The following is a 27,448-nucleotide window of genomic DNA, read 5'->3' as shown; positions in this document are numbered from 1 at the left end:
AAATTATACCCTCATCCCATTTTACTCGTTCCAATTTGACATTGCATATTGATTAAGAAAAATAATTAATAACATGACTACTTTATCATAGTAACCTTATTAAATGATGTTTACATTTTAATTTGAAGAAAAAATAATTAATACTAAGGGTAAAAAAGGAGGAAAAAAAAACTATCATGTCTTAATTAATGAAAAAAAATAAGTAAAACGAGAAATCAAATTAGAAAATTTGAGATGAGTAAAATAGAATGGAGGGAGACAGGGTATCTCTTTTACAAAGTTCAAATTTGAGAATATTTCTACTTTATTTCAACTCTTAAGTATACATTTCTTACTAAACCTATAATATTTTATATTTTATATAATATTTTATATTTTATATAACATCTAAGAGTGTGACTTACTGATTAATAAAGTGAGTTAATAATTATTAAGTTTTAAGTTTAAATCAAAATAACAATAATATATTCAGTGTAATCTTCCAAGTAGAGTATGTAAGTAAACACAGAAAAATAATACAATAGAAAGTAACAGTAACAACATTATCTCTTGAGAGTTACTAGTCATTCATCTTGTATTTTGGGGTCGTTATCACTTAATTATCTCATCATTATTATGGTATAAATAATACCATAAATAATTATCGAATTAATTAATATCTTCAATCAAACATGAGATTAAATAATTTTATATTTTATTCTAAAGTAATTATATCTTATGCCTCGCGTCCAAAACATTTTCTCTTAACAGTTACTACTTCTCATTTATTAGCCATAAAAAAAAAATTTTGAAAAATTATTTCATTTTAGTGAAAAAAAGTAAAAACATGCTCTATTTGGCCATGAATTTTTTAACTCTAGATTCGAAAAATTATTTGAAAAAGTGAAAATAAGCTCATACTTCTCTCACAAAATTTCAAAAATAATTTTAATTTATATTCATGGTTAAACACAACTCCAACTTCATCTTCAATTCCATCTCTAACTTCGAAAAAAAAGTAATTTTCAGGACCAAATGAGGGCTTAGACTATAATTCTACAAAAAAAAATGATTTTATCAGTCGGAAGAAACAAGAGGACTCCTCATTGATTAGCGAATCCCAATAATATTCTTGGGAATAACTGTTTTCCATCACATTGTACATGCACCTATGCTTAAATCTTTCTCACTTTATTTAATTAGTTTTTATATGTCGTCTGATCAAGAGGTTACGAGCAATAAAAATATTCTCCTTACATAAATATAATATAAAGTTGGATATAATAAACTTTTGTTTCGATAAATTTTAAGGAAAAGAACAGAAACGACACTTCAAATTAAATTATTTTTAGGAAAATAGTTATAGAATTTAAATTTCACTTTCTAGCCATTTCAGTTTGTTGACTTGATGTCTTGATCTATATCGTTTCTATACACCTGTTATACAATTTCTATACAAATCTTATATATATAAATATTCTATACGAAACTTATGCATTTTTGATACACAATTTATACAATAAATATACATTTTTTATACGTTTTATAAAATAATTAGATAATTTTCATACACTTTCTATATATTTTTTATATATATATTTTATATATATACATATTTGATATAACTATACAATTTCTATATATATATATACAATTTCTACTTAACAATTATATTATTTTTATATAATTTAATTATTATTTCTAAACAATGAAAAAAATTGAAATATTTTTAGAAGGATCGAATTGTCCAAGTTGAATATTGTATCAGTATTGTATATAGATTATATCAGTATTGTATATGAATTGTGTAGGTCAAAATAATTCAAATTAGAAAATAACTATAAAGAGTAAATAGAATATTTGACTGGTTACTTTTTAAATTTTTTTTTTAAATTTAAGTTATTTATTTTGAAAAGTGCTATAAAATATTTTTTTCCCTAAGCGAGAGATTTAAGCATGTACGTTACAATAGATTTTAAAGGGACCAGAGGGTGTGAGGGAGGAGGAAAAAGACAAAAAGTTCTTGAATGGAAAAAAAACAGCTTACACAATAAAGAAAAAAGATCAGTATAAATAACTTTGAAAGTTAGGTAGTTTGAATGATTTTGAGTTGTTGATTAAAAGAAAAATCAAATCTTTTTGGGAAAAAGGAAAAATATGTCTGCTGATGTGTCTTGTTGTGAAACAGAATTTTTTGTGTTTATTTTGGTAATCATAGGATTGGTGATGTTTGCTGGTTTGATGGCTGGTCTTACACTTGGTCTTATGTCTCTTGGACTTGTAGACCTTGAAGTTCTCAGCAAATCTGGACGACCACAAGATCGTATTCATGCCTGTAAATTCACTCTCTTTGTCTCTCTTTATATGTATGTAGTACTTTGTTGTCAAGAATATGTTAAGAGATTGTGATATTTGGGGTTTGTTAGAAAGTGTTGTAGTTTGTTGATTTGGGTTTTTAGTTTGATGTTTGGTTGTTTTATGATGTCTTATCCTTTGTTCTTGCTATTTTCTTTATTAGTCGAGCTAGAAGCAGCTTGGATATGCTTTATTTTAAGCTGAGGGTCTATCGGAAACAACCTCTCTAGCTCTACGAGGTAGAGTTAAGGTCTATGTACACTCTATGCTCCCTGCCTGACTTCACTTGTGGTATTACACTGAGCTAGGGGCGGAGTTACTTAGAGGTTGTTCAAGATTCATATGGCATATACAACGTCAAATATTCTTTTGTATGTCTCTATTGTAGAAGATGAACCCCTTGGTGAAAGTTCAGTCTTCGCTAATGTTGATCAGTAGTTTTGATTGGGTAAAGTGCTAAAGTTTTTGCTGTTTTGGGGTTTTTATCTGTCTGTTTGTCTTTCATGGAAGTTTGATGTCTTATCCTTTATTCTTGCTCTTTACTTCATTAGTAGAGCTGCCCCGGACACCACAACTATCCCCCCACCAAAAAAAAAGGTTGAGCTAGGGGTAGAGTTAATTAAAGGTTGTCAAAAATTCATATGGTATATACAAGCTGAAAAAATTGTTTTTATGTGTATATTGTAGACGATGAACCCCTTTGTGAAAATCCAGCTTCCTTGCTAATGTTTATCAGCAGATTTGATTGGGTTTATTAAAGTGCTAAAGTTTGCCGATTTGGGTTTTCTGTTTGTTTTCATAGAAGTTTGTTGTCTTATCCCTTATTCTTGCCATTTACTTCATTAGTAAAGCTAGGGAGCAGAGTTAATTAGAGGTTGTCCATTGTCAAAAATTCATTTGGCATATTATAAGGTCAAAAGTTGTTTTTATGAACCCCTTGGTGAAAATCCAGCCTCCACTAATGCTGATCAATAGTTTGGATTGGCTAATATCTACCTGCTACCTTTGTAACTTTGGTGTAAAGTTGTAAACTTTTCTATTCACTAGTAGAGCCAGGTGTATAGTTCGAGGGGCGAAAGGGGGTCATTCAGACCAACAACAAGTGAGGTCTGGAAAGGGTAGAGTGTATGTACCCCTACCTTGTGCAGGTAGAAGGACCCCTTTGACAAAAATTCATATTGCATACGTATATACAACAACAACAACAACATACTCAGTGTATTCCCACATAGTGAGGTCTGGGGAGGGTAGAGTGTACGCAGACCATACCACTACCTCCGAAGAAGTAGAGAGGCTGTTTCCGATATACCCCCGACTTAGGACCGATACCAGTATAGCAAATCACAAAACATAAATGCTTATAGCCTAGGACACTATGCAAAATAAACTAACTCCGATATCCACAAGGTAATATAACAACCACCAGATACTACTAAAAAATTATCTAACCGAAAACATAGACATCACTTAACACTCACGAACAAAAAACTACAAACACCAATAAAGAAACGCTCCCACCCCCTAACCCTCTACCCTAATCCGCATCCTCCACACCTTCCTATCAAGGGTCATGTCATCCGTCAACTATAACTGCTCCATATCATACCTAATCACCTCCCTCCAATATTTCTTCGGCCTACCTCTACCCCGCCTAAAACTATCCATAGCCAGTGACTCACACCTCCGCACTGGAGCATCAGAGTCCCTCCTCATCACGTGCCCGAACCAACGTAACCGCACTTCTCGCATCTTGTCCTCCACCGAAGCCACCCCTACCTTCTCCTGAATAATTCATTTCTCACCCTATCTTCCCTGGTATGACCACACATCCATCGCAACATCCTCAACTTTTGGATGTGGAAGTTCTTAACTGGCCAACACTCCGCTCCATACAGCATAGCCGGTTGGACTGCCACTCTGTAGAACTTACCTTTAAGCTTCGGGGGCACCTTCTTAGCATATAAAACTCCCGAAGCGAGCCTCTATTTCAACCACCTTGCCCCAATACGATGCATGACATTCTCGTCAATCTCGCCATTGCCCTAAATCATAGACCCCAGATACTTGAAACTCTCCCTCCTCTGAATGGCCTGAGAGTTCAGCTTCACAACCACGTCAGCCTCTTACGACATATCACTAAACCTACACTCCAAGTACTCCGTCTTGATCCTGCTCAACCGAAATCCTTTAGACTCAAGGGTCTGTCTCCAAATCTCCAACTTATCATTAACTCCTTCTCGAGTCTCGTCGATCAATACCACATCATCAACTAATAACATACACCAAGGCACCTCCCCTTGAATATGCCGTGTCAACACATCCTTCACCAAGACAAATAAAAAAGGGCTATGAGTCGATCCTTGGTGTAAACCGATCAACGTTTCTATATGATCAATTCTTGGAGTTCTATTCCTTTTGCTATTCTATGCTCGAGTCAGACTTTTTCTTTTAAATTGTTCAGCTGGGTAAATATATGTGTAGAATGGCTATCCCAAAACATCATAGGAACTCTGAAAAAGGTTGAATGTTTGACTTATGCGAGGTGTCTATAAATCACGAGTAAGTAAAAGAGAGTGAAATTTTTCCTTTGAAATTTTTCCTTTGTCTAGCAATACTGTGATGTGGTTTAACTGCCAAGTAAACAGTGGAAATAAACATAAAGTAAAGGAATGATGCATCGATTATGTACCCAAACAAAGGTATTTGAGTAGTTGAAGGAGTAAGAGAAAAAGGTACATGATTCTTGTCATACCTGGAATGGACAATTAGAAAAGTCAAGCCACTTTACATATCATGAGTCTACAAGTGGATCGATAACCACCCATATTAGAATAGGGCGTATAGTGGAATAAGTTAGAAGAGAAGCAGTGCTGTGGCACAGTATGAGTTGTACCTATGTCTGCTTTGATCGGCTTTTTAAAGTATTCTTCCTTTCTTTTACAGCTAAAATACTTCCAGTGGTAAAAAACCAACACCTTTTGCTTTGCACACTCTTGATCGGCAACTCTTTAGCAATGGAGGTTTGTGTAATAGTACTTATTTGGCAACAGTTATCCTTTTATTACCTTTGCTTATGTATTACTTTTCTCCTTTTCCTTTGTAGTCTCTTCCTATATTCTTGGACAAGCTTGTTCCTTCATGGGCAGCTATACTGGTATCTGTGACACTGATTCTAATGTTCGGAGAGGTGGTCTATTCTATTCATCAACTTAATCTTTCAGCTTGTTAGCTATGGCATTTGCTCGTCTCTTGTTCTGTAACTAGGCTTCATTGTTTTTACGTTTGCAGATAATTCCTCAAGCAATATGTACTCGCTATGGATTGACAGTTGGAGCAACTGTAGCACCCCTTGTTCAGCTTCTTCTCTGGTTATTCTTCCCCATTGCTTATCCAATTAGTAAGGTATAAAGCACAACAATCACATTTTATAATTTACTCATGTAGAGTTGTTAAGTTTTCATGGTTTGCTACCAGAGAGAGAGAGATGCTTCACCAGCTGTGTATTTGGTTGCCACCTTGTACTTGCAATGCGAGTTAAATGACAAGATTTAAGAAATAAAACTAAATGAATCCATCAACAACCCATAAGATAGATCTGTACTCATATACGCTATGGTGGTTAATTTGTATGCTTTGTTCCTTTTCTGTAGCTTGGAAAGAAATGGAAAGAATGCAACATAAAGTTGAATGGAGGAGTTTCTTGGTTATGTTCTCCCTCCGCTTGGATTTACTTGTCACATTTTGACGTGGCACACCTTTTAAGAAAACAATGATTGGTATAGTGACTTGACGATATTACCGCTATTAATTGATGTTTAGTAATAGGTATTGGAAATGATTTGGAAAATAAGTAATTAATGTAAAGGGTAAAACATGAAATTTTTTTTTGTTTTTTCTTGATTTATCAAAAATGACAAGTAAAAATGAAAATTAAATTAGGAAAATAGTGACAAGTAAATCCAAACGGAGGGAGTAAATTAGTAATAATATCAAAGTTACTCCATTTCCTATCTCTCTCTATTTTTTTTGTTATTACAATAAATGAGAAACTTCTCCTTCTAATCATTTGATGTGTAAAAAATCCATCAGTTTCTTTATTAAGTACACGGATATTCATCTTTAGAATTGGGAAGAAAGGCCAAAACCTCATGCAGCAAATTGAGAGAAGTTTTCAATGCTACTTTCTGATGTTAAGGATCTTATAGTTGTCTTGATAAAGAAAAGGGATCTTAACTTCATCCTTGGTTTTTCTTCTAGGTCTTGGATTGGATGTTAGGTAAGGGGCACGCTGCCCTTCTGCGAAGAGCTGAGCTAAAAACGTTTATGGATTTCCATGGCAATGAGGTATTCTGTTCACTATTTCCCAATTTTTGTTGCTAATCTAAGCATGTGTAAATATATCTCTGGACATGCAATATTTTTGTATATATGCATGAACAAAATCCGCTTACACGACCAAGCTCATCTCACTAAGATTAGGTGCTCTAGCTAGCTGAACCTCGTTTTCAATTCATTATTTCCTTTTACTGTATGCCTTAGCTTGTTTGCTTCTTATTGCTATGACAGGCTGGAAAAGGAGGGGATTTGACACATGATGAAACAACAATAATTGCTGGAGCACTTGAGCTGACGGAAAAAACTGCAAAAGATGCAATGACTCCAATATCAAAGGCTTTTTCTCTTGATCTGGACGGAACACTTAACTTGTGGGTTTATAAGCTGCTGTTCAATTTTATTCAAGCTTTCACAAACATTTTATGGTCTGTAACACATCTATCTACCTCTCCCTCTCATGCAGGGAAACACTAAATGCCATAATGACAAAGGGGCATAGTAGAGTTCCTGTTTACTACAGAAATCCGACGAATATTATAGGACTAATTTTGGTAAGTCTCATCCATGCCAAACTCAAATTTTACCTTCTTGTTGATTTCACTTATTGTGTTGACGTTTAATTGTCAACATCATTTATCTAGAGTTCTTGTTTTTTTTGCTGTGTACTTCTGCACAAGTATCGTATCTGCATCTGTAACCTACTGATATTTTGTTCCATGCACTCTGCACTTGTCTATAAATATTTCACGTGCAGGTTAAAAATCTTTTGGCAGTTCACTCAGAAGAAGATTCAGTTCCCCTGAGGAAAATGTTGATTAGAAAAATTCCGAGGTAAAGATAAATGCAGCGGTTGTTCCCTTTCTAAATGTATATGTTTATAACCAATCAATTAACCATGCTTCAATCTTGGAAACAGCCTCTGGCAGAAATGCTAGGTAAGGCTGCGTACGATACACCCTTGTGGTGGGGCCCTTCCCCGGACACCGCGCATAGCGGTAGCTTTAGTGCACCGGGCTGCCCTTTTTTAATTAACCATGCTTCAAGCTCACCTAAGAAAAAACTTGTTTAAGGGAAATGGTTATGGGACACTCAAAAAAAGAACGTAAGGTTAATTTTAATAATTGAACAACAATTGCATCAATGTTTTCTGGACTTCACTATTGTACCATGGTTTCTTCATTATATAAGAAGTTAGCATCCATTTTACCTTACTTGGAATGATTTATAATCTTGTGTAATGTTTATAAGACATCCAGCTCTGATTCATCGATGCAACTATGTAATCTCTCCTCTAAACACAACAATTTGAAGGTTACTGAAACTAACTCTGACTGAGGGTGCCATGGCTTAGTAATTCATCTAGCTAGAGCCGGGGAAGCAGTTGATATCGTTTCATATAGTTCATGCTTCATGGTTACATCCATCAAACTTCATTTCAAAATTTATTTATTGTCTCCAATTACCTTTTTGAATTTTATCGGACTTATGTTATAGCCTTCTGATCCAATTTTCCTTCTGTGCACTCTCTACACGAGATAACTTCCCACAGCTTCCCATAGCTATCCACGTAATGAAACCTTAGCCTAATTGTGCAGCGTTGTACTTTTTCAGGGTTTCTGAAAACATGCCACTGTATGACATTTTGAACGAGTTTCAGAAGGGACATAGCCACATTGCTGTTGTATATAAAGATCTGGACGAGATGAAAGATATGCCGGTGAAGGATAAAGGTCCAAATCTGTACATGTATCTACTTATCCTAGTTTTCTTCTAAATCATTATTGCGATCCTTATACGGCTTGCACTGCAACATCCAGTTTAACTTTTCATTCATTTTGTGCTAAATGGGCTTCTAATGAGCTCCCTTCACATCCTTCGTATCTTGTAATTGCCTCTATCTCAGAAAATGAAGCAAACAGATCCTTGGTAATTAAACTTGATAGTTTTCTATTAAATTGATGAATTTATGATTTGGCCAACTTAAAGTGTTGTATGAACTGATAATTTCAGATGCTGAGAGTGCAACACTAAAATCCAACTTACATGACACCAAGACTGCATTACATAAGGTCGATGACGACCAAGTCTCAAAGAAAACTCCTCCTCCTACTGCTTTTAAGAAGAGACACAAAGGTTGCTCATTTTGCATATTGGATTTGGAGAACAATCCAATTCCGGAGATCCCTTTCAACCAAGAAGTTGTTGGTGTTATTACTATGGAAGATGTCATTGAGGAGCTTCTTCAGGTGCACAAGATTCTGAGTTTCATTAATATTGTTGTCCTTTTGTGGCATTGTTTTCATTGACCCCCCACATCCCCCACCCACCCCACAAACAGAGACATGAATATGCACATCAATCTTTACTTTATTACGTAGTTATGCACTTCCTCTGGGTATTAATTTCTCATTTTGGCGTTTCTTCACCGTTATTCTTTACAACAGGAGGAGATATTGGATGAAACCGATGAATATGTCAACATTCATAACAGGTACTTTCTGTCTAGCAGTACCAATTTATATTCCTTCATTTGGTTTAGCATTGGCATGTAAATCTCTTTTAGCTAAAGAACTAGTTCTATGCTACTTCAGTACTGTTAAAGATCAATCTTTATCTGCCCCTCCTAAAGAAAATGGGAGGGAAGGAGAGTGACAGCGCATTGCAGTATTTGCTTCTGTCCTTGGAAGGGGTTAGTGTTGTAAATGCTCATTTAAGGCGTGCTTAAGCCCTGGGGCTCAAAAAAGCTCAGGGAGCGAGCTTCGCGTCACTTAAGCTGCACTTTGGTGTAGGCAAGGAATTAAGGCGTAAGCCTCATTGACCATGTGTTCTATCCTGAAGGCAAGAAATACTAAACAACAAAATATAATTGGCAAATATGTGTGTTAGTGCCAAGGAAAACATTGTGAATGAATTTACCTTTTTCTTGAATTACATATATATATTTTTAAATCTTTTTCCTTTATTGCGCCTTTTTAAAACTAAAGCCCACATCTGAATTGCACTTAAAGCGCCGATAGGGTCTATCAAAAAGTACGGTCTGCGTACACTCATCCTCCCAAACCCCACTTGGGATTACACTCGGTATGTTGTTCTTGTTGTTAGAGCCCCATAGACCTGGAGGCTGGAGCGCTCTTAGAGCTTTTCGCCTTTAACAACGCTGGCCATCCTTAAATAGCTGTTTAAAGCAGTATACATGCTTTATAAAATTGTGAATCGATGAGTTGTGTCTGAGGGAGTTGTAATTATCAACTTACTCTTTTCAGGATAAAGGTGAACATGAATTCTTCCCAAGATTTTTCAGCTGAGGAGAATTCCGCAACTCAGCTGCTCCAGGCCCTCTAACTGTGATCAATCACCATCTTCTAATACTTTTCTTCAATAGCTACCTACATCAAGTATAGCAACATGTTAAATGTATAGTTTCTCTATTATAGCACATCCTTAGATTAGACTGAGCGCATAGAGCGCGCATTCGGGTGGATAGTATAATGATACTATTGTCCTATATACAGAGGGATAGGCTGCAAATTCAACAAGAAATAAACTTGGTTTGGGTTGTAAATTGTAATGCAGTGTATTGCGAGAGTTTTGAGTAATGAAAAGTTCAATGACTGCAATCTGATCAGTTTCCATTTGTAGTTTGATGAAGCATTTGGATATAAGCACTGTGAAATTTGAAAAATAAAAGCAGTAGTATTATTTATTTTAAAGTTGAATAATGATATTTGAAAATCGGAGTTGTATTTAGATATGAAAGCTAGTTAAACTTTAAAAAAAAAAAAAAATTAAAAAAAATTGAGGCATTTGGAATTAAAAATGTGAAAACAACTTTTTGGAGTTTTTCAAATTCTCAATTTTTTCATGATTGAAGTCTTTGAGTGACTTCATTTGATGGGAAACTCTTGCCATAATATATTAGTTAGACATAATTAATTGTCAAATGCGTAATTCTTTATATAAGTGTAGTAATTGGCAAGTCTTGAGAATTAAAATATTTGAAGTTTTTGTTTATTAAGTAAAATTTTAGACATGGTTGGAAACTTTGATTAAATTTTGGCATTATCTCTAGATATATATAAATGAAATAATCAATTTAACACTGTTAAATAAAGAAAAAGAATTAATGGCTCATATTTAACTTTGAAGATTGATCAAGCAATCGTAATATAAATTAATCTTTTATGCTAAAGAAGTAACCTATTCTGGTCATTTTTGGGAACCATATCACAGTTCTAATATACTAAAATGAGATAAATTGAGACAATATTTCATAGTAACTGGAGAATGAGATAATGAAATATTTCAATATTTCCTAATTATATTGAAAAATTAACTATTTTATTTCTTTCAATTGCCTAAAAATGACAAAAAAGAGAGAGAGAATTCATCCTCTCTTGTAAACCTATTAATAGGATTCAAATTTATAAATATGGTCAATTTGAAAAAGGATCGAAAATATTACTTATGACGATTGTCATACTTGCTTTTTGCTTTTGCTGTCCGCTTGTAGTTGAGAGTATTTTCATAATTTCATATATTTTATTTTAATATAGTTATTTAATTTTAATTTTTTATTTTTAAAATGTTTAAAAATTATTATAAATTAAATTAATTAAAAATTTAAATTATTTGAAGGCACATAAAGAATTTTGATTAACTGTCAGTGCAACATAAATTGAGATATATTATTTAAAAATTTCATCAAAAGTAACATAAATCTCAAAAATGAACAAATTAAAATATTTGTAAAATGTACAAAAAATTTATTTGATTTACTATCAACGTCATATAACTTCTTGTGATAGATGGAGTAACATAAAATTAACAATTTAAAATGTTTAAAACTACGTAACAAATTTGATTAACTTTCTCAAGTATTTTATCAGGGCCACATAATTTGAGACATAAAAAGCCACATATAATATCTAAAAATTATGTAAAAGTGCTATCAATCAATCATTAATAACTTAAAATATTTAGAATCATACAAAATTTTTTGATGAACTTTCTAAATTTCATCTTTGCCACATAAATTGAAATAAAAAAGAAAAAAATAACATAAGCCACACCTTAACTTACCATATTTATAGAAATCTTCACCCGTACAAAGTAATACAAAAATTTTAACTAATTATATATTTTCGTTGGATGTATTAGGGAGTTTATTATGTATCTCGACAGACCCAAAATCAAAAAATATATCGGAAGCTAATTATGTATCTTTACAAGAAAAAATGTATTTTCTCTGGATGTATTATGTATCTCGACAGATTTAAAATTAAAACAATGTATCAAGAGTTAATTATGTATCTTTATAAAGACAAAAATATATCTTTGTTGGATGTATCGGAAGCTAATTATGTATTTCGACAAACTCAAAATTAGAATTTTTAGTAATACTGCAAAAGATTAAAATTTTTTATAATTAAACTCAAAATTATTAAAATTTATGTTATTTATTTAAAAAAAAAGACATATATTATATTACATAAATTAAAATAAAAAAATAACATATATTGAGTTCGTCACGAACAACTCCATTATCTAGTTTTGATAATAAGCTCGAATTAGAGTTAGGTGACTAGGACCATAAAAATATCAGGAATTTTTAAAACCCAAAAAAGATGTTACCACTTTACAGCAAATTTCACTCACTAATTAAAAAAGAAAAAAAATAAAAAACTCACTTTACAACAAAGACCATTTTTTTCAACATGTTAAACATTAATTACATTCTAAACTAATGTTATCTATTCTTTATGTTTAAACTTATCCTTATGTCCAGATAGTGACTGCTCTTCTTAAATTTTAAATTAGTTCGCAGATAAAATTATTTCGAGATTATAATGTGAAATGAAATAAAAATTAGTGTCAAGTTGGTGGAATAAAATTGAAATCAAATTTATAATCTATTTGGCTGAAGGATATATATATGAAAATTTGTCTTATAAATTTCTTGAAAGGTCTATCTTATCGTGCATATCAAACGCGGTAAATAATTATAAAGGGATAAAAAATTATGTTATTTATATGTGTGTGTATATATAGTTGATACTAAATCTTATTCAATTGATCCGTACATTTTTAAATTTTGAATCTAAGAGAAAATTCTGACTTTTGTTACTACAAACAAAACAATTTTTAAATCTATAAATCTACTGATGAACCTTAGCTTTTGTTTCACTCTTTCTAGTTTCTTTAGTTAGAACATCACTTCACTGTCAAATTCTCTTCATCTTTTCTTGTTTTTTGCAACTATGGGATCTGTATAAATTAAAGTTATCTTTTTATGTATATATATAAAGTATATACTTATGTTTGAATCCTTTGACTAGTTGGTGTGTTTATTTGTGAAAATTTCTGCTAAACAAAACAATTTTTAAGTCTACTAATGAATCTTGGTTTTTGTTTCACTCTTTCTATTTTCTCTTAGCTAGAACATCACTTCACTGTCAAATTCTCTCTTCAGCTGCCAAGATTTTGATTTGGGGTCAAAAAAAGATTGTATCTTTTGTTACTTTTCTTGTTTTTTTGGCAGTTCTGGGGATGTTTCAGATTTTTGTTTGAGTTTCAAATGAGGAAGCACAACACAGCTTTAACAAGATTTGGTAGAAAGGTAAAAGGTTCATACCAATCTTATGGTCTTGGTGTTAAGTTAGCTGCAGTTGTAATCTTGGGTCTTTGTTTTGTATTCATTTGGTCTGTATTTTCACCACCTTCATATTCAGTAGCTTATCAAAGGGACACTTTTGATGATATTAGAGAACCTATTTCATCTGCTAATAAGAAAAAAGTTACATCTTTAGTTCCTTCAACCAAGAAAGAACAACCCCATAACAAGAAACTGAGACATAGATCAAGTTCAGTTGAGAAAAAGAAGAGTGTTGATAGGTCAAAATCTGGTAGTTGGCATAAAAATGAGAAAAGTGGAGGTGTTAGGAAGAGAAAAGGTGAGGATCTGAAGTTACCCAAGAAGGTTGATGAGATAAAGAATCAAGATTTGGTAGGCTCTGAGGAAAATGAGGAAGAGAAAATGGAAAATGATAAACAACAAGAAGAGAAAAAAGTAGTTGAAAATGATAGTAAACAAGAAGAAGGAGGAGTGGATGGTAAAGAGAATGAGAAAGAAAAAACAGAAAATGGAGAAGAAGGAGTGGAGGGTAAAGAGAATGAGAAAGAGGAAACAGAAAGCGACAAAGAAGAAGGAGGAGAAGGAACAGTAGATGGTAATGAAGGTAATGGTGAATTAGCTAATACTGATGATTTGAAAGTGGAGGATGAGGATGAGAAATCTAGAGTTGATGGGAAAAAGAAGAAGAATTTAGGACCATTATTTGATCCAAATGCACATTATACTTGGAATTTGTGTAGCACTAGAAGCAAGCACAATTACATTCCTTGCATTGACTTTGAAAGTGCAAGTGGAAAGTTGCAGAATTATCGGCATCACGAAAGGAGTTGTCCTAGAGCACCTCAAATGTGTCTTGTTCCCCTTCCTCCCGATGGTTATGAGACTCCAGTAAGCTGGCCTGAGAGTAAGTCAAAGGTATGAGAATCAAGCTCATTTTCAGTAAATACAGCTTAATTGTTCTTTCTTATATTAAGTTCTAATATTCGCAGATACTTTATAAAAATGTGGCACACCCGAAACTAGAGGCATTTGTTAAGAAAGGGAGCTGGATAATGGAGTCTGGAGAATATCTCACTTTTCCAACGAATCAATCTATACCCAAAGGTGGAATTCAACACTACCTAGATTTCATAGAAGAGGTGAGTCCGTTTCGTTGACTCTTGTTTCTGTAGAAATTGCAGTGCTCAAACGTCTAATGATTATCTTATACAAAAGAATTCGTACAAATGCGCACACGTTGTCTATGAATCTTCATATGTATATATTTTTTAAGTAATCATAGTATATTCATATGGAATTCCACCATTTCTTTGCTTTCCCCTATCTCCCACCTTTTCACAACATTTCACAAATTCATTTGTGGACTCGAGCAAAAGCAAATTAAGACCAGCCATGCTTGAAAAATTCTGCCTAAGCTGATCAGTAGTGTAAAAACTGATGACTATCATTTTCTGCCTTCTCCCGAAACAAGAAGCATCTTGTGCTGCTTTACTATTTTATTATGATCTTCCCTTAATAGAGAAGATAAAAGATGACTCGTCTTCACCATGCAATAATGCTGATACAATTTCTGGTTGTAGTTGATTTGGAATTGGTTAAATCTTTGTTAATTATGTCTCTCTTACTGAAGTTGCTAGATTCAAAAACTAGATGTATGCCTGGCTGGTATGAGAAATGCTGCTAACTGTAGTATGATAATTTACTTATTTAGTTGTCAGTTGAATTCTACTTGCGAAATCTCTCCTTGTGTTTGATGTGTAAATTAATATTGGAGATTGGTAGATGGCACCAGACATTGAATGGGGGAAGAATATCCGTGTTGTGCTGGATATTGGATGTAAAGATTCAAGCTTTGGGGCTTCTCTACTCGAAAAAGATGTGTTAGCACTTACTCTAGGCTTAAAAGATGACCTTGTTGATCTAGCACAAGTTGCACTTGAGCGTGGTTTTCCTGCAGTAGTTACCCCATTTGGAACTCGGAGGTTTTCCTTTCCTAGTGGCGTATTTGATGCTATTCACTGTAGCGATTGCCGTGCATCTTGGCATTCTAACGGTTAGTGTTCAGTTATTGCTAGAGATTTCTTTTTCTTGTTCTTGTTTCTTTTTCCGTAATATCGGGAGTTTAATTTAGTTTGCTTTCAGGGGGAAAGCATCTTATAGAGATGAACAGAATTCTGAGGCCTGGAGGTTATTTTATTTTGTCGTCAAAGCACAATACCATTGAAGTTGAAGAAGGTTTGTCCTCTATTTTTGTCAAGGAAATCAACTTCTGGTTTTCTTCTTTTTTCTTTTTTTGACGAAAACGGCTGTTTCGTTACGCTTCTCCACATTTTAGTCTAATGAATAAATACTTCCTGAACGAAGACAATGCCCTTAGCAGACCTTATCTTCCTACAGAAAAACCATTTCACAGTGGACACTTGTCCTCCACTGTCACAGATATTTTGAAATCTTGAAATCCTCCCTTCTGGTTTAACATTCAATCTCTAGCTCCTTGTTCTTGCTAATGTGAACTGATATTCTCATATAACTCCCAAAAAATTTTGCTACTAAATTCATGTTATTTTCACTAAAAAAAACTCTCAGTTTGGATGAGTGGATCATTTGCTGGTGTGTAGCTTGAAATTGTTTTTCATTGTTATAAAGTCTTTTTCCTGTGTGAAACTTGAAAGACGGGCCATCATTTTGATTTCATCTTTTTAATATTTTCAATTTTTTGTGCTTTGCTTTTCTTTTCAGCGCGTATATGCGAAAGCCCTTTTTGTAGAGTACTCGTGCTCATAACATAAACTTTCTTCTCCAGCTATGTCCACTCTGACAGCATCAATTTGTTGGAACATCCTCGCTGATAAAACAGATGAAATCAGTGATATCAGGATCAAGTTATTCCAAAAGCCACAAGCAAATGACATGTATCAAATGAGAAGGAAAAAAGTTCCACCTCTATGCAAAGAAAACGAGAACCCAGATGCTTCCTGGTGAGTTGGAAAAGCTTGTGTTGTTACACTTGTCTCTCTTTTGCTCTTTTTGGTCAATTTGCATTTCTTTTGCACATACTTCCATTACTGCATACGGACATGTGATCGCACAACTCATCGTTGTATCTCTTGCAAAATGTGTGCCTTTTGTCTGCAATTAAAACGTTTCAGTCATGAGGTGGTTTGATATGGTTGGATCTCACTGTTGAATCATATGCTTTTACTTTCGTATCATTAAATGACAATTGAGAGCAAAGACTTTGACCGTCAGGCCTGCTTTTCATTTGTATTCGTGGGCATGCCTTGAAGTGGATTTAACCTTGCTTTTATCTAAGCATCCTATGTTATTATTATACAAATAAGCTACAACTCTCTCAGAAGTGGTAGAATAAGCATGATTTAAGGTAAACCTAAGAGTCAAAAACACATTTGTTCTAAAATTGTTTTAGTTTCTTCACCTGCAAAGAGAAGCAGCATTAAGGTTTCTGAAAATGTCATGCTTCTTTCTTTACCCTCACAAATGAATTAATGTATCTGCAACAGGTATGTGCCAATTAAGTCTTGCTTGTACACAATTCCTGAATCCATAGAACAACGAGGAACCGAATGGCCTGAGGAGTGGCCAAAGAGACTTGAAACTTTTCCTGACTGGATGAACAATAGAGAGAAATTGATCGCGGACAGTGAGCATTGGAAAGCTATTGTTGACAATTCTTATCTGGTTGGCTTAGGTATTGATTGGTCCAAAATTCGGAATGTAATGGATATGAAAGCCATCAATGGAGGGTAAGCACGTAGCTTTTGTTCATCTGATGAAAGAGGCTCGAACACTCGCACTTTATTGATATGTTATTGGATCTCCGTTTTCTTTTAATTGTACACAGATTTGCAGCAGCTCTTGCGCAGAAGAAGGTGTGGGTGATGAATGTTATTCCTGTACATGCACCAAACACCCTTCCCGTAATCTTTGAACGAGGACTTATTGGCATGTACCACGATTGGTGCGAGGCTTTTGGTACTTATCCACGATCATACGACCTTCTTCATGCAGATCATCTCTTCTCAAGGCTTAAGAACAGGTTACATGACCTTTTCCTCTTTATTTGCATCCTTGTTTCAGTTTTCCCCTCATAAACTTGATTGGATCCTTCGGTTTTTAACAATCCTGCTGCACAGTAATTGTTCCTATGGCTGTAATATTGGGACATCAATGTGGTTTTGCTCCCCCTCACTAGCTAGGATAAGCATTTAAAAAATTCTTGCTGCTCCCTCAACTCCTTTCTTCGTTCTCTACGTTGAGTCGTCTAAATGAAAAAAGAATCAGATCCCAGGTCTTTTCCGGAGTCCTGCCATATACTGGTTGTACTGTTTACTATCACGGATATTTCCTCGGATGCCAAAGGTTTTGTAGTCTAATCATAGAAGATGCTGGTCATGCTTTTGATGTTGTACTTGCTATTTTGGAACACTCAAAATCATTTCAGTTTTTGTCAGAGCTAAAGTGATTTCTTTTCATTATCATGCATTGCAGATGCAAGCATCCTATTGTGATTGTAGTTGAGATGGACCGTATATTACGGCCTGGTGGCTGGGGAATTATACGTGACAAAGTCGAAATACTTGATCCACTTGGGAAAATACTGAGAAGCTTGCACTGGGAGATACGAATGACTTTCACGAAAGATAAGGAAGGCATTCTCTGTGCACAAAAGACAATGTGGAGACCATGATGGATACTGAGAAGCTAAGGCATTTGATTATTTCTGGAAAAGCATAAAAAGATATACAACATATACTTCCAGATTTCCAGACATTTTCTTGCAAGATCTGCTGTTTGTCGCGCCATTCTTATTGTGACTCCTTCCACCAATTTCTTGGCCTCCCTCCTCACACATATTGAAAGAGAGTCGTTGAATCCAGAATTTAGACGTTGTGAGTTATGTGTTTGAGTTAGAAAATGTATACCAAAGTTTAAATATTCATTGTCGGATCATCAATGAAAAGAAAGTACTTTTTAGCAACTAGTGTGTGAGAGATATTTTTGCTCTTGACATCGATTGACTACTGATACATTTGTGCATAAATTGAAATCTTTTTTTATCCAGCCAGCCTTACATCTGTTGTCAAAGTATTATGTGAACCTTGTATTAACTTCTCACCATAATGGTGATGTTGAGCATTAGAAGACAGATATCAAGCCTAATTCAACCCCAAAAAAACAGCTCATGAGACAAGGATCGCCCATTCACCATCAACGTTACAATGTAACGCCCCCACCTGCCTTGGCCTACCAACTACATGTTCACCTAATAGGCAGGGCAGGCCGGTGCACAAAGCTCCTGCACGGGATCCAAGAAAGGGCCCAACCATAAGGATCTATCAAAAAGTCCTAGGACCAGGCAAAACTTCACAAGTACGGCCATGATTTGTACGAGTTTCATCCAAAAGAATTTACAGACAAAAACACAACCAATCTATAGTAGCTAGCAAGCAATATGATTGCATTTCCTCTCCCGGAAAATTGCAAAATTTTCATTAGATCTGGAAAAACTTACGGCCACTGCGAACATACGTATTTACTAAGAATAAGATGATGAACAAATTGAAAGGGAAGAGAGTACCCATGGTATCTAGAAGTTCACAAGTAAAATTCAACTTGACGAGCTGTAATACGAGGCTATATCAAAAAATCAAGTTGATTCATTTCTCAAATCCCCTAGTCTTAGCTGATCGTAATTTGTAACAGCAACTTGATATATCCTTAGGATCGCCTCACTCCACCACATCATATGAGCTTTTCTCCGAAGGCATTAAAGCTAATGGCACCTTTGAATCCTTCCCTTCATCAAAGAGATCATCATACGTGACAGGCATCCTTATTCTATCATGAACAGGTGCACGTTTGGCTCCACTATTTGACTGTTCAACAGGATCTTGCTGCAGCAATACATCTGAAGAACTAGCTGTAACGTTGTCTCCCATAGACTGAATAGATCCCTCCAAAGAAGCTTCTTTGTTTTGGATCGGTCCTTGCTTGAACTTAGCCTGCTTAAATTGCTTCTGCAACATTAAGCTCTTAGTGAGGACTGGAATATACGACAACACAACCCACTGTAATCCCACAAGTGGAGTCCGCGGAGGGTAAATAGAGAGGTTGTTTCCGATAGACCCTCAGCTTAAAATAAAGCATTTCCAAGCAGTTTGAAAAAAGGAATACATAAATGAAGCATGGGAATGTATGACACACAATAGGATAGCGGGTCGTAATAAACAAAGTACATAACTTGACAAATATAAATATAAGAAAAACTAATAGCACCTCCATAAGGCCTTTTAATAAAGGCCCTTTCCTTTCTTTAAGGTTACCTGCTTTAATTTTTTTTTAGTTTGAGATAGAACAAATACCTTCAGCATTGTCAAAAATATTCATGCTTACTGATCTGATTATGGAATTCATGACAATGATAGTAACTACCTAGTTCCCAGGTTGGACAACAAAAGCGCCACATGCATGGGCGATAAATATGAACTAAATAAAGCGTAAAGATTATGACCCACCTCAAACTCCTTCCCTTTCGTCATTATCTCTTTGTATGCATTTGGATCTCGTACTTTAAGGATGCTCCACAATATTCCACCACCTGTCCGGTAACGCCTGCCATCAGCAGTCTTCTGGCCACCACAATTCTGAATTGCGTCCACCTGTAAATTTTAATGCAGCATCATCAACTGATTCATAATTGGAGAACTCAAGAATCATAAAAAATGGTTCCAGCAAGCAAGACCTCCCTCGAGGAAAAGGATGGAAAGATGGGAACTACTGTGGAAAGTGAATTTATGAGAAAAATGTAACTTTTCTCTTTGACTTCACACTAGATATGCAGAAAAGGGATATGATGGCCTAAAACATGTTGTACATAGCAAAAAATTCTTTAGATGTTAACACATACATGCTATCCTTCATTAACCAAAGGTCACTTTCTACTTGGATAGTAAGTACATCTTCGTTAACCAAAGGCAAAGCTTCTTTTTTTCTTCTGGTGGCTAGTTATCAAAGACAAAAAGTAACCCGATTATCTTGCCCTTGTGTAAAAATGCAAAGTCAGGCTCTAAAGCAAGATTTTCATTTCCAATCATAAAACTCATACGCTCTACCTCTTTCAGTGTCAGAATTTTAGTTCTCTTTTTGGTCTAACTTTTCAGCTAAAATACAAAACTATGCAGTAAAATACTCACAAACCCTGATAACAATGAGAACTTCTAGGGGAATACACACCAACCTACGTACTCACAAAAATCATATACCAGCATGAACTCACCGCTATTGAACATTCAATACCAAAATCTTAGTAGGTTTCAATCATTTTTTCTTTATCTTTGATCTCTGTTTTATCTCCTTTTCCTTTTTCTGTTTAATCTTCTTTTCCTGGACGAGACAAAAATATAGACAGATTTATAAATGAGGAAAAGAAGATAAAAGTTTATATAGTCTGTGAATTCTTAAACAGAGAGAAAATTGGGGAGACATGGTAAACAGGTAGAAGAAAGGGGGACAGAGAGGGTAAGCAAGCGATTTTTTATAAGATAAAGAACAAGAGTAAGCAACTGAATTGTCTAGTGGGACGGGTAACTATAGATGACCAAGCAACGGCAAAGTCTCACTCTAATTTTTGTTGGTTAAAGATCATAAAATGTAAATTTTCTCTTCCAATATCCCCTAACGCAGACTCTCTTCAAACTTCAGTTTGAATGAGTGAGTTCTTAATATTTTGATGGTATACATCTTCCACATACTCCAGCGAACCCAAAGGTACACAATCTCTCCCCAACTCTTTTACAGACAGTTATTAGTGTGAGAAAACACAGAATCCTGTCTATAAGTTTACTAAACCAGAAGCCCTGGAATAAAAGATGGGTCTCTAGAAGTTCATTCAACCATATATAGATAAAAGAACCAACAAGACTTACTTTCCATAATTAACACTTCCCTACCTTGAGCACCTCCTTGTGAGTGTTTACTAACATTTATTAATTGTTAGATGTTAGTAAACACTCACAAGGAGGTGCTCTATTAATTAACTTTTTTTAAAAAAAGCATTTATTAATTAAGGCTATTCCAACACAACCGATGTTCTAGCAAATCTTTATTTATTTATTTTGATAAAGCATGTTCTAGAAATTCTCTAACCTAGATAGACTTGTTTTGGAACTCTTCTGAACAAAAAAAAAAAGAAAAGGAGACGCAGCAAGCAAGAGCTTTTAGCTAACTAGGGGAAACACAAAATGCTCATTATTTTGTCAAATCTATACACTAATTATTTTCACTACTTAAGCTCAGAGCTCTTATTGACAAGGTTGTTTGGCATAACGGAACAAATAGGAATTAGAAGTTTCCACATATGGAAAACACATACACCTAGTGCTTCCACCGTTGTTCCCATTTCCTTGTTGAATCTTTATGAGTTGCCACTTACTTTCTATAACACTTCCTCCATTTCTTCATCAACCCTCTAACTCCCATAAGAAAAATCAAACAGAAGGGGAAGAACTAAGAAGATGCAAATTTTCTGCATATCACATTGCTATGTGCATACCATGAAGAAAGGCAAAAACATTGGAATCATCCAAATAGACACCACAAAGTAGTTCCTCTAGAAGCTATCTTGGAAGAAAGGTCCATGGAGTGAAAGCAGTGAAAATGGCTTCGACAGGAGGCATCTGTGAGTGTTTACAACATTGAGCATCAGAAACTACAAAAAACATTAGACCTTAAATAAATCGTATTAATAGTGAGTCCCTTCCATCACCTCTTCGCAATCACTGAATAATTCTCAATCTAGCAAAGACCAAGGGTGGATAATTCTAGAATGCCCAATCTCTGGTAGCTAGATGGATAATGAAAAGACCACCGTTATTGGCACCAACATGGAGATGGAGGCCCATGTTCGGTGAAGTTACGCTAACACTATTGTCTAAATGCAAAATTAAGTTTATCAGTAAAACCATCAAGAAATATGACACAAGCAAAAACCATCCTTACAAAAAACCAGCATATAGAACAAAAGTCATACCTCTTTCACAAGATCACTCAAAGCAGATACGCCAAGACAACCAACCGCAGTCCATATGAGATAAGATTTCCTCTCTTTCAAGCGCTTACCGACATCCAAAACAAATCTAAAGTCAAAAGTTCAAAGGGTGAAAAAAAGGTCAGAGCCTTATACAACAAAAGGAAAAGATGGAAATTCATGTATCAGACAAGGGTATACAAACTGAAGCTACTTTGACTGAAGGGTTAATCTTTGACACAACCACAAGACAATGGTTGATAGCAATATAAAATTCCATGAGAACACTTCCCAAAGCAAAGGAAGGAATGTTAACTGGGACATATAGCTAGACTAACAAAGCAAAAAAACCAAATGTATCAGTCACGTTGTATCCAAGACAACTCTATTCCCTTGATTATCTAAGGCAATCATCTTGTTAATTATATCCAAAGGCATGCCCCTAGTCCATGCACAATAATCCTTTAAAAATAATCGTAATAGCTCATTTGGTAATCATAATATGCATTTGGTGAACAATTATGATTAGCATAACAAACCTGTTAATGTCTGTGACCTTTGGACCTGAAGAACCTCCCTTATGTTTGTTCTTCCCCTTGTTCTTCTTCCTGCGTCTCCGACATTTTTTGCCTGAAGGAGGATTTATGGAGCTGGCAGATGCACCACCAGTTTCCTCTAATCCAGTCTTGGAAATCTTCTCAACCAGTTCTCCTTCCTCAATATCATTCATTTTAACATCTTCATCATCCTCGAAGCTCTCGTCTTCATCAGAGAAATTTAAAACGCTATCCTCTAAATCCATTGAATTAGAGAAAAAACTGCAGGAGACTAAAGAAATACTATTATTCCTCTACAATACCAAAAAGAATTGCCGCAAGACATTACTATTATTTCACAGCAAAGATTTACGGGTCATACTTCATAGACATCTTTAGAGTACATGATTTACTGATTCTTTTTCCCCCACCCCACCCATTGGCGGAACCAGTATTTTTGGTACGAGTTGTTTGGCAGGATGTATTAGAGAATTTAATACATGTATCATTCATGATACTATTGAACGGAAGCCAGTAACGGGTAAAGTTGTTGCGATGTGAGCCAGGAGGTCACGGGTTCAAGACTTGGAAACAGTCTCTAGCAGAAATTCAAGGTAAGGTTGCGTACAATACGCCCTTGTGGTGGGGCTCTTCCCCAGACCCTGCACATAACGAGAGTTTTAGTGCACCGGGCTGCCCTTTTTTTTATTGTTCACGATATCATTTAATCCTTTGTTTGGTAAGATTTTTAGCCTATGTATAACACCCTATTCAGTACTATAGAGTGTGTAACTAATACATAGCAAACCATGGTATTAACGCATTAGGAAATAATCCCCGCATTAGGAAAGTCCGATTGAGATGGTTCGGACATGTGATAAGGAGGGGCACGGATGCCCCAGTTCGTAGGTGTGAGAAGCTTGATTTGGATGGTTTCAGGCTGGGTAGGGGTAGGCCGAAAAAATACTGAAGAGAGGTGATCAGGTGGGACAAGGAGCAGTTATAGCTCACTGAGGACATATCCTAGATAGGAAGATCTGGAGGGCGCAGATTAGGATAGAAGGCTAGTGCCAGTTTGAGTCGTTGGGGTAGGACATTACTTGGTAGATGTATTATTCTTGCTAGGACACTTTGTTGTATGCTTTATTACGAATGTGTTTACTATTCTTTGTTTATTATCCCTTGTGGGTGGCATATTTTTGTCTAGACATCTTGTTCCATGCTTTATTAAGTATTTGTCTATTATTCCTTGTCTTGAGCCGGGGGTCTATCGGAAATAGCTTTTCTACTTCTCTTGAAGTAGTGGTATGGACTGCGTACATGTTACCCCCAGACCCCACTATGTGGGAATACACTGGGTTTGTTGTTGTTGTTGTATAACTAATCCCAACATTACCAATCCATAACTAATACACTCTATGTAGTAATATTCTTATACACTCTACCAAACGACCCCTAAGGGATTCAAACTATTTAGAATTAAACACAGGAAGCTGAGGAGGGTGGATTCAACATCTTCTATATACACATACACTAAAAAGGAAAAAGAAAAAAAATCTACTCCATTTTAACCATGTATATGACAGCAAGATTTGTTGAAAGAAAAAGATAAACAAGGACCGAAGCCTTACCGATTTCTCTATACTTGTCTTCTTCTTTATCTTCTTCTGGGTTATGGATTTACTGCAAAAAGCTTCGAGCTTTTATATAATAAAAATGGTGAGATTCTTGAATTGGACTATATTTGTTCTCCTTAAACCCTAATTGGATCTAAGTGTAAATACCGTAATATATTTGCCTACCTAAATAATTACTTTTAACAGGGAGCAACACTTTTTCAATTTTGTAAGGACAAATATCTAATGTGTAGTAATTATCAGATGAATTTTGAAATTCCTTATATTTTTTTTATTTTATTATTTATAATATAATTACACACAAATATTTATCACATGTTAAAATTTATTTACATGCTTATTTAGAAAAAAAAAATTATATCTTAGCAAGCGTCAAATTACTTTAGTCCTTTGAATTTATCAAAAAGTTAATGTTTTTCATCACATGTTTAAGCAATAATATTGCTAAATTTTTATGAATCATGACAACAATAATAACGATATATCAGTGTAGTTTTAATAAGTAATATTAGAGAGAATAGTATGTACGTGGCCTTGTCTCTTACTTTATGAAGATAATTAGGTTGTTTTCGATTGACCATCGAGTCAAGTAAAATATTTATCAAAATAAATAAAATAAAAAGTCCAACATCAACGAAGTCATACATAACATAATAATAAAAAAAAACGTAGCAATAACTAATAATTCTCGAACTTGGTAACCTGCAAATGTACCATATCACATCTAGTTATCTCATGTACCTCTCCCCAAGCCCCAGTACAGCACTATAATCACTCCGTCACACCTCCTCCTTAAGACATTTGTGCATCTCATTTGCTTCAAGTTATGAAACTTAAAAACAAAAAATCAACAAAAACTCATATTTAAAGGTATAACTTTTATCACGTATTTATTTATTTTAAAATTTAATATAATTTTTTTGAGATAATAATTGTTAATCTCTTTCTATGTCTGGTATAATTTTTTGTATCACACGGCTTAAAACTCCAATTACACTTTCTTATTGTTTATAAATTAAATTTTCTTAATATGATTTTGTCAAATCAAATAGGAGTAGTATTTTTAACAAAATTATTCTATGCATTTTAATAAGGTACCATTTTAAACCTACCCTAAACGTAAGGGACCATTTTTGTCATTTTCTCAAACTTCAGTATTATTAAGAAAAAGAAAAAGAAAAAAACTGAAAACAGCTCGTTTTCAGCTCAGAAAAGGATTTGCCGCCATTGATGAACTGAAGATCAAAGCTCACCAACGTTGTATCAAACAAATCCTAAAATACCCAAAATGCCCCTATCCCTCTCTTCTTACCCCACGCGCCTCACCATCCTCACGCTCCTCTCCGCCACCACTCTGTACTTCTTCTACAAATCCCGCCGCCGTCTCAAATCCTTAAACCCTAATAATCCCCAAACCCCAAAAGGCAAAATCTTTTATATATCCCAAACTGGTACTTCTAAAACCCTAGCGAAGAATCTTCACATTTGTTTGAAACTTAACGGGTTTGAATTTGATCTTGTTGACCCGAAAGAATACGAGCCTGAGGATTTGTGTAAAGAGAGCTTTGTATTGGTTGTTGCGTCTACATGGGACGACGGGAAATCCCCGGAAAATGGTGGGTTTTTTGTTGATTGGTTAAATGAGAGTGTGGATGATTTTAGAGTTGGGGGTTTATTGCTTAGTGAGTGTAAATTTGGGGTTTTTGGAGTTGGGAGTGGGAGTTATGGTGACAAGTTTAATGTTGTGGCACGTGATTTTTCGAGGAAATTGAGGAAGCTAGGTGGGGTTGAGGTGTTGGAGTTGTGTGAAGGTGATGTTGATGAGGGGAATTTAGATGAGGTTTTTGGGGAGTGGAGTGAGAGGGTTGTTGGGGTTTTGAGGGGTGAGAATGGAGGAGGAGGGTATATGGGGAATGATGAAGTTGGTGATGTTAGAGACGAAGAGGAATACAATGATGACGATGACGATGAGTTGGAGGAAAATGACGAGGGCTCAGGAATTGTTGATCTTGAGGATATTGCGGGTAAAGGGCCATCGAGAAAGAAAGGAGTCGGAGATAATAAGTTAGTTAATGGGAAGTTGAATGGTGGAGTTGTGAATGGAGAGAAGGCGATGGTAACTCCAGTTATTAGGGCGAGTTTGGAGAAACAGGTACCGTGATCAAATGACTAGCTTTTTGTTGAATCGAATTATTTGGTTGGATTAATTGGTGGATTTATGTTAAGGTAGTTTATTTGGTGATGAAATTGCAGGGATATAAAATAATTGGGACGCATAGCGGTGTGAAACTTTGTAGATGGACAAAATCACAACTTAGAGGGCGTGGAGGTTGCTATAAGCACTCATTTTACGGCATTGAGAGTCACAGGTGATTGTTTGTTTTTCTTTCCGATACAGATGATCGTTTATATCTTTTACATTTTTACTATTGCATTCTGTCTATGAGTTATATATATAGTCGTTTTTGAGTTATGTAGTCGTTCTTTGATCCTTGAGTTTTCCAACAATATCTCCTTGGTGTTCAAGTTGCAACTTTTGTGGTACTACGATAAGATCCTGGAAGTTTTTAGAGTGCTCGAATTCTTAAGAGTTGATGAAGTGTGTAGGGAATAGGAAAATAAAGTTTGCACGTGAAGAAGATGTTCTTTAGAGGCATGTGATATTGAGTAGGAGTGGAATAGCAAACTAATTGTGCATGTAAAGCATATAAGTTGCTTTCATGCATTTGGATCAGATTGATTCACCGAGATAACTTTCCATTTTACACAATGAACAACCAGAAAATAAGCTGGTATTTTTATCGTCTCAAATAGGCCATCAGTAGAAAAATCTCCTATGAAGTAGCTGATTGAACCATCTGAAGAGATGCTTGTATAGTCCTTTGAAAAATATGAATTAAAGGGATTCATTGATGGGTATCACGAAATT

The 27,448-nt window shown here is 34.9% G+C and overlaps 3 protein-coding genes across 4 annotated transcripts in view; 2 read left to right on the top strand and 1 right to left on the bottom strand.

Annotated features, from left to right (window-relative positions):
- Window positions 1–1,849: 1,849 nt before the first annotated feature.
- On the top strand, window positions 1,850–10,286 carry LOC107867002 (DUF21 domain-containing protein At1g47330). The gene is made up of 12 exons (XM_016713076.2): window positions 1,850–2,314; window positions 5,278–5,354; window positions 5,438–5,521; window positions 5,623–5,736; window positions 6,592–6,678; window positions 6,901–7,040; window positions 7,133–7,220; window positions 7,424–7,500; window positions 8,281–8,399; window positions 8,680–8,915; window positions 9,114–9,160; window positions 9,933–10,286. Exons 1-12 carry the CDS (start codon window positions 2,137–2,139, stop codon window positions 10,009–10,011), a joined length of 1,326 nt encoding a protein of 441 aa, XP_016568562.1. The 5' UTR covers window positions 1,850–2,136; the 3' UTR covers window positions 10,012–10,286.
- Window positions 10,287–12,745: 2,459 nt separating this feature from the next.
- Window positions 12,746–27,448, top strand: part of LOC107867003 — a 20,412-nt gene continuing 5,709 nt past the window's right edge. Inside the window, exons 1-10 of the mRNA XM_016713077.2 lie at window positions 12,746–14,215; window positions 14,290–14,439; window positions 15,083–15,353; window positions 15,443–15,535; window positions 16,104–16,278; window positions 16,822–17,064; window positions 17,163–17,357; window positions 17,810–18,005; window positions 25,754–26,671; window positions 26,773–26,888. Of these exons, the coding sequence (XP_016568563.2) occupies window positions 13,244–14,215; window positions 14,290–14,439; window positions 15,083–15,353; window positions 15,443–15,535; window positions 16,104–16,278; window positions 16,822–17,064; window positions 17,163–17,357; window positions 17,810–18,005; window positions 25,754–26,671; window positions 26,773–26,888 (3,329 nt within the window). The 5' untranslated portion in view covers window positions 12,746–13,243. The remainder of the gene's footprint in view (window positions 14,216–14,289; window positions 14,440–15,082; window positions 15,354–15,442; window positions 15,536–16,103; window positions 16,279–16,821; window positions 17,065–17,162; window positions 17,358–17,809; window positions 18,006–25,753; window positions 26,672–26,772; window positions 26,889–27,448) is intronic.
- Window positions 18,754–24,708, bottom strand: LOC107867004. 2 transcript variants are annotated; one of them, XM_016713078.2, is made up of 5 exons: window positions 24,514–24,708; window positions 22,886–23,174; window positions 22,350–22,455; window positions 19,837–19,980; window positions 18,754–19,338 (listed from the first exon to the last, which is right to left on the bottom strand). In XM_016713078.2, the coding sequence occupies exons 2-5, from the start codon at window positions 23,146–23,148 to the stop codon at window positions 19,051–19,053; spliced, it is 801 nt and encodes a 266-aa protein (XP_016568564.1). In that variant the 5' UTR covers window positions 23,149–23,174; window positions 24,514–24,708; the 3' UTR covers window positions 18,754–19,050. The 2 variants fall into 2 exon arrangements, with proteins under 2 accessions (XP_016568564.1, XP_016568565.1); XM_016713079.2 differs by having other exon boundaries at window positions 22,886–23,164.

This window comes from Capsicum annuum, chromosome 4, assembly GCF_002878395.1.
Source record: "Capsicum annuum cultivar UCD-10X-F1 chromosome 4, UCD10Xv1.1, whole genome shotgun sequence".
NCBI lineage: Eukaryota > Viridiplantae > Streptophyta > Magnoliopsida > Solanales > Solanaceae > Capsicum > Capsicum annuum.
The sequence above is the reverse complement of the archived record's forward strand: the minus strand, read 5'-3'. Positions and strand labels throughout refer to the sequence as shown.

Excerpts from the sequence above, each read along its gene's own strand:
- LOC107867002 (XM_016713076.2), top strand. The coding sequence starts at position 2,137 with ATGTCTGCTGATGTGTCTTGTTGTGAAACAGAATTTTTTGTGTTTATT. Across the intron at positions 7,041-7,132 it reads CTGGACGGAACACTTAACTT|GGAAACACTAAATGCCATAA; the intron begins GTGGGTTTATAA and ends CCTCTCATGCAG. Across the intron at positions 8,916-9,113 it reads TCATTGAGGAGCTTCTTCAG|GAGGAGATATTGGATGAAAC; the intron begins GTGCACAAGATT and ends TCTTTACAACAG.
- LOC107867004 (XM_016713078.2), bottom strand. The coding sequence starts at position 23,148 with ATGGATTTAGAGGATAGCGTTTTAAATTTCTCTGATGAAGACGAGAGC. Across the intron at positions 22,456-22,885 it reads AAGGTCACAGACATTAACAG|ATTTGTTTTGGATGTCGGTA; the intron begins GTTTGTTATGCT and ends TTTTGACTTTAG. Across the intron at positions 19,339-19,836 it reads CGAAAGGGAAGGAGTTTGAG|AAGCAATTTAAGCAGGCTAA; the intron begins GTGGGTCATAAT and ends TTAATGTTGCAG.